The following is a 5,555-nucleotide window of genomic DNA, read 5'->3' as shown; positions in this document are numbered from 1 at the left end:
TCACAGAGAAAAGGTGATCTAAATAAACAGAAATAAGGACTAAAGAAAAAGAGTTACCCGTACATTGCATTTGTCGTTTTGTTTTCATCGACTGAAGAGTTTAGTAGTGATACTATTGAATATGTTGCAAGCGTTGTTCAGTCAATTATCAATTCTTATTCAATTTGTTTCTCTTATATTTCTTTAGTTAATTAATGATTCGTTTATTTCTTGTGTTTATCCATTTATATGGTTTGTTTTTGGTTGTTTGGTTGGTTGGTTTTTCAGGGTTTTGTTTTGTTGGTTTGCCCTTAGGGCCTATACTGGTTTACCTGAGGGTTTCCCTGTGACAAAACAAATGACTAGCCATGCCCATTATATGCATTACGTTGCTTACATCGCTTTGCCAACACAAATCACAAGGTCAGTTTTGTCACTTAAATATTGTAAGAACTTGTCTTTACTTGTTGCAATACATTGTACGCTCGTCAATTTTTTTTTCGCCAGCGCAGTTACGTCACACAATTTCATTCTGCAGTTGAGTTCACATATTCCACTACATATCTACTTTTCAGGGTGGTTTAACGTTTTGCTTGCTGACTGAATTCTGTTTCCTCTGCTAAAGTCACAGGGAACTCCGACGGAATAACTGTAAACAAGTAAATAAAATTAGAAAAAAATAGAAAAAACTGTCAAAAATAGACAAATAAAAAAAACGAGTCCACAAAAATAAACAAAAACAAGTAAACAGAGGAGGAACATTCCATAGCAAGGTGAATCTAGTCTGTTTCATGGATGTCTCACAATTGATCCGTCAATAGTTTGTTTGTTTGCTTGTTTACTTATTTGTTTGTTTATTTTTGTTTACTTATTTGATTACCGTCGGTCCTTTGTTTGTTTGCCGCTTGATTGTCTTTGTTTATTTTTTATTTTTTTTTGACCGTTTTTTCAATTTGTTTTTATTTTCCGATTTTTAATTTACTTTTTTACTGTTATTCAGAGTTCCCTGTGGTACAGTATGTGTGACCGCCTCTCAATCGAAGTCGTCGTTGTATAGAACCATCGGGAAAAACTTTTAAAAGTCTACTCCTGCGGCTCTTTTCAGTCATTATAGTACATGAAATCTTTTTAATAGACGCAAACTCGGCACTAACACTAACCCTACAGGCTTTAAAGCTAACTTGTGTATTTGGAAGTCCGAGTGGTCAACCATTTCCGAAAACCAGTTACTCGATCTATTTTGAAATCATAAGATTACTGTTTCTGAAAACCGTACCGGACAAATGATCATATGTTATGTAGTTTACTTTTGGTACAATCAGTCAGTCAGGTAATATAGCTGTACAGTGACAGTGCATGAAGGCACTGTCAAGCCCAAATGTTGTGTAAAACTCTACTACAAAATAGTAAATTTTCTTGTTACATAAGTTAATCAAACTGACAGTGTGTGAAACAATCAAATACAAGACAAAGAGATACGCCATTTTCCGTCAAAATCATGTGTTTTTTATCATTCTCAATAACCATTTAAGATTACTTAAGAATAACTTACAGCTGATCATCGATTGATCATTGTTGTTCAAATTCACCAAGTTTACACTCGATACAGTCATTACTAACCGTTGTTCGGAAAATTTCTAGCAAGTTGTGAGCAAATACACCCCACTCAGCTGTGCATTGCAGTTTCATTTCATGACACACGTGATCACGTGATATTCCATGAGACAACCATTTCCGGAAAATAATAGTCACAAGGCAACGTTTGGTTGTCCTGGGACTAGGAACCATCGTCAATTTTGATTCCTGTCCCATAACTGTTCAAAGTAGGATTTGCAGTGTCTACGATGAGAGATGTACCCATGCCTCTTCCATATCAAATTAATGAATGACTTCTTGCCGAAATATCTACTAACTTGCATTTGAATACAATCATTATGTCGGGCAAGGCAACGTTTTGAACACAAAGCAAGAGAAAAGTCAAAATAACAAAATCAAAAAAACTTGCAATGCAGAGAAAGCAAGGTGATGGCTTTCTTGTCCGACGTCGCACGTCTAGGAGGAATAACACTGCTGTGTCTAAGTCCCTCCACATATGAAAGGACTGTGGTTGTGTTTGGTTTTCACGAGAGAATCACAGGTGCGGATCGATATCAGCGAACATCCAACGCCAATACATGCGATGTAGTTAATCCGACGTATATGAAAATGCCGACGATGCAAGTGGAACGGTGCTCTGTGGGATGTACAAGGAGATTCTTTTTAGCTTTTGTCTCTAAAGGGACTGCGATTGACATTCAGAGACTATCTGTTGTAATACACACACGTATAGAATGGTAGTCATTGTAAATATACGAAGTCCGTAGGGATATTCGACTGTCTCTTCCAAATTTGGCTTTCACATACTGTAGAAGCAAGTGAGTTGCTGTTGCTGTTTTCGTGACTTAAGTGTTAAGTTGTGTCAATGAACGACTGTCCTATGTGGAGGGATTGTGTATTACTTGTAAATTTAACAAAGAAAATGGAGATTATTTTGAATTTCAAATTTATAGCAGTAAATTTAAAAGTTAAAGGGATACAGTCATCGGATTGCGCTGAACGGTAATATGGGACCCACACGACCAATGTAAACGCTGTATCGAAGGTACAATAGTGAATGATGAACGTCTGTCATAATCTACATCGTATAATTTAAATGTTGCAGCTATGATGATAAGTTGCATCTAGATAGCGTGCACGAAATACATTGTTTGTAAACAAGAAACTCTCACTGGCGCAGATCTAACGACTGTTTCCCTTTCAGTTGCTTCTTTACTCCAAACTTAGTATCTGCTACTGCGATGGCCTCTGATTTTTTAACCTTGACTACAGGTTAAAGTTTAACGACAAGTATAGCATAAGTTTCTTGCTTTATTTCATCTTAGGGTTAGTATCATCGTATGATTTGTCTATTACAATTACCTGTCTTCTCATAAAGCAAAGAAAGTTTGCCCAGAGGAAAGCTGCAGTTCCTAAATACACAAGTCTATAGACATGAGGTACGAATAGAAAGTTTATTGTCTGTAGAAAAAGAGTTGAGAAAAGGTTCGTATGGTTAGTGTAACATACTGAAATTTCTACAAAAGTTTTTATCTTAGTGTCAAGAGTATGCAATTTGTTCCCTTTGACGTTTATGGATTGAAGCTATTCACGACAAGAACAGCCTTTTAGACGAATGACGAACTGTTGAACGTGAATTCGATAAGTGTAACATTTTGTATGGATCTGTCGCTCGAGGACGCTCTCTGCGCTCCCCAGACGGGAAAGTGTAGAGAGCAGGGGCATGGCAGGGGCATGCTAAATAGAAAGAACTTGTCAAACATACCGAGGTATCGAACAAACGTATGATTTAATAAGAAAATTTATTTAGTAAGGGTTAAAGTAATTTGGTTTGAAAGTGTATAGGTGTCGTATAGAATGACAGAGAATATCGCAAAGATACCAACCTGTGCTGGTATCCAGAATGCACAGCCGACAAAATAGGTCGGAACCATTTTCTGCTTCGCTTCCGCAAAGATATCCGGCCTCCTTTCTAAAATGGATTGCACTGTATGAAAAAGTGAGAGGCGATTACCCGTATGTTAGGGAGCATTCGTTTTTTACGGGGGTGGGGGGACGGTGGAATTTGAGCGTCGCGACAAATGAAATGTAAAAAGCGACCAACTCCTCCTCATCAAATTTCTAAAATTTCACCCCGCCCCCAATTCATCAGTTGTAAAATGGGACCCCCCCCCCAAAAAAAAAATCATCAGATTTGATTCATTAACCCTTCGCATCCTATGACCCTAGGCTTAAAAATTAGGCCCTTCAAAAGTGTTTGCAAGAAAAAGAGTTACCCATCCCTTGAATTTTCATGCACAAAAAACAGCGTCCCCCAGATATCATAGTCCGTATCAATAATATCTTAATTGGATAATAATTTCCCATTTGACTTTTGAACTTTCAAAGAATCCTTTTTGAACTTCACAAATAACCACTGGGTGATATTCCAATATCATACGGGTTTTTCAGATCTGCTCTTTCAAATATAATATTCTTGTCACGTACATTTATATCAATTGTCAACCTTTTTTAAAGCACTGATTTTAATAGCTAGTTTTGTATTGTAAAAACATATTCAAAGTTTCCTCACATACCACAATGTATAGAAAATCAACATTTTTGGTGAAATTCCAAAATCAAATTTCTTGCACACACAGAAACTTGTAATCGCCCTAGTCTAATCAAGTACACTAATATCAATAATCAAGAGTACATAAATACACAGATTTAGCTAGTTTTGTATTTAAAAAGAAATTATTCATAGCTTCTCTTAGACTACTCATAGATTATGTATGGAGGACCAACCAACATTTCGGTGAAATTCCAAAGTCAATTTTTTTTCCATAACTCCTTACAAACCTTTGTAAAATTTGCCCTCCTTGCAATCATTGATTGTAAAATTTGATCCCCCCTTAAAAGTGGTTTCGTAAAAGTCAACCCCCCTGATTTCTACCGACCCCCTCCCTGTAAAAAACGAATGCTCCCTTATATTGCATAGATGACTTTTCAACATACGTCACTGATAGAAATGTTTAGATCAGGCATATACATATCGCTAGCCTGTAAAACAACCAGGGACAGTAAATCCGTAAATCTTCCAAGCCCCTATTCCCCCCCTAGATGTAAAGCAGCCCGCCCTACCTTACAAACATCATCTCGAGATCTGACGCGAGAATACCCCGATAAGACGATACAACGGAACTTACCGATATAAAACCCAGCGCACCAAGTTGGCGACACTGTCAACTTTTCAAGCACAACTTTCTTCAAGGCGACCTGCAACGATTTTCCAGGCATAAAGCGATCTAGAAATTTGTACCAGATGTAATTGCCAGGTCCATAAATGCATAGTCCCCATATCGCCGAATTCTGCATTTTGGTGACGTCATAGTTCTCCCCGAGAATGGTTTGCTGGGCGAATTCTGACGTCGCGTACGTCCATCCAACAAAGACAGCGTTCCGTACCAAGTGACTTTGCCATATTCTCCGTATAACCTTCATTGTAACGTTGATTTATACAATCATTAGAATCGTATCTGTGTTCCCGTGCGTCGCTTTTCGCAAAGAAATCTCTGGGTAGTCAGTTAAGTCGTCGTGTATGCCATGACCTTAGGGAGAACCATTTGATTTCTGGGGGGGGGTATGGAGGATTTGAGAAAAAAAAATTTGTCACCAGGTGAGAGAGAAGAAAAAAAAATTGATCCTGTCATGGCCTGAGAAAAAAAATTGTCATAACAGACAGAAGAGAAAAAAAAATTGTCACAATGCACCAGAAATAAGCAAAATTTGGAAACTTATTCTCATGTATTCTTTGCCGGCGCGCCGCCATAGGCGGCGCAAATGTTTTACCACAAGCAATTCTTATGTTTCTTTCCCAGCACTTATGATATAAGCATGCACTACATAGGTCTACTTTACACCTCAGTACACTCAATGTTTTCCTTCCCTTTTCTGACCCAAGAAATCATATTTCAGGATTTCTGTTGCAATATCTCAAT

At 37.6% G+C, this 5,555-nt stretch overlaps 1 protein-coding gene across 2 annotated transcripts; it reads right to left on the bottom strand.

Moving 5' to 3' along the window:
* Positions 1-2,022: 2,022 nt before the first annotated feature.
* On the bottom strand, positions 2,023-5,163 carry LOC139150822 (mpv17-like protein). 2 transcript variants are annotated; one of them, XM_070723224.1, is made up of 4 exons: positions 4,764-5,163; positions 3,462-3,562; positions 2,938-3,036; positions 2,023-2,212 (listed from the first exon to the last, which is right to left on the bottom strand). In XM_070723224.1, the coding sequence occupies exons 1-4, from the start codon at positions 5,056-5,058 to the stop codon at positions 2,165-2,167; spliced, it is 543 nt and encodes a 180-aa protein (XP_070579325.1). In that variant the 5' UTR covers positions 5,059-5,163; the 3' UTR covers positions 2,023-2,164. The 2 variants fall into 2 exon arrangements, with proteins under 2 accessions (XP_070579325.1, XP_070579326.1); XM_070723225.1 differs by lacking the exon at positions 2,938-3,036.
* Between the last annotated feature and the right edge of the window lie 392 nt (positions 5,164-5,555).

Source organism: Ptychodera flava, chromosome 15 (genome assembly GCF_041260155.1).
Source record: "Ptychodera flava strain L36383 chromosome 15, AS_Pfla_20210202, whole genome shotgun sequence".
NCBI classification, from domain to species: domain Eukaryota; kingdom Metazoa; phylum Hemichordata; class Enteropneusta; family Ptychoderidae; genus Ptychodera; species Ptychodera flava.
This window is presented reverse-complemented; position numbering and strand designations above follow the sequence as displayed.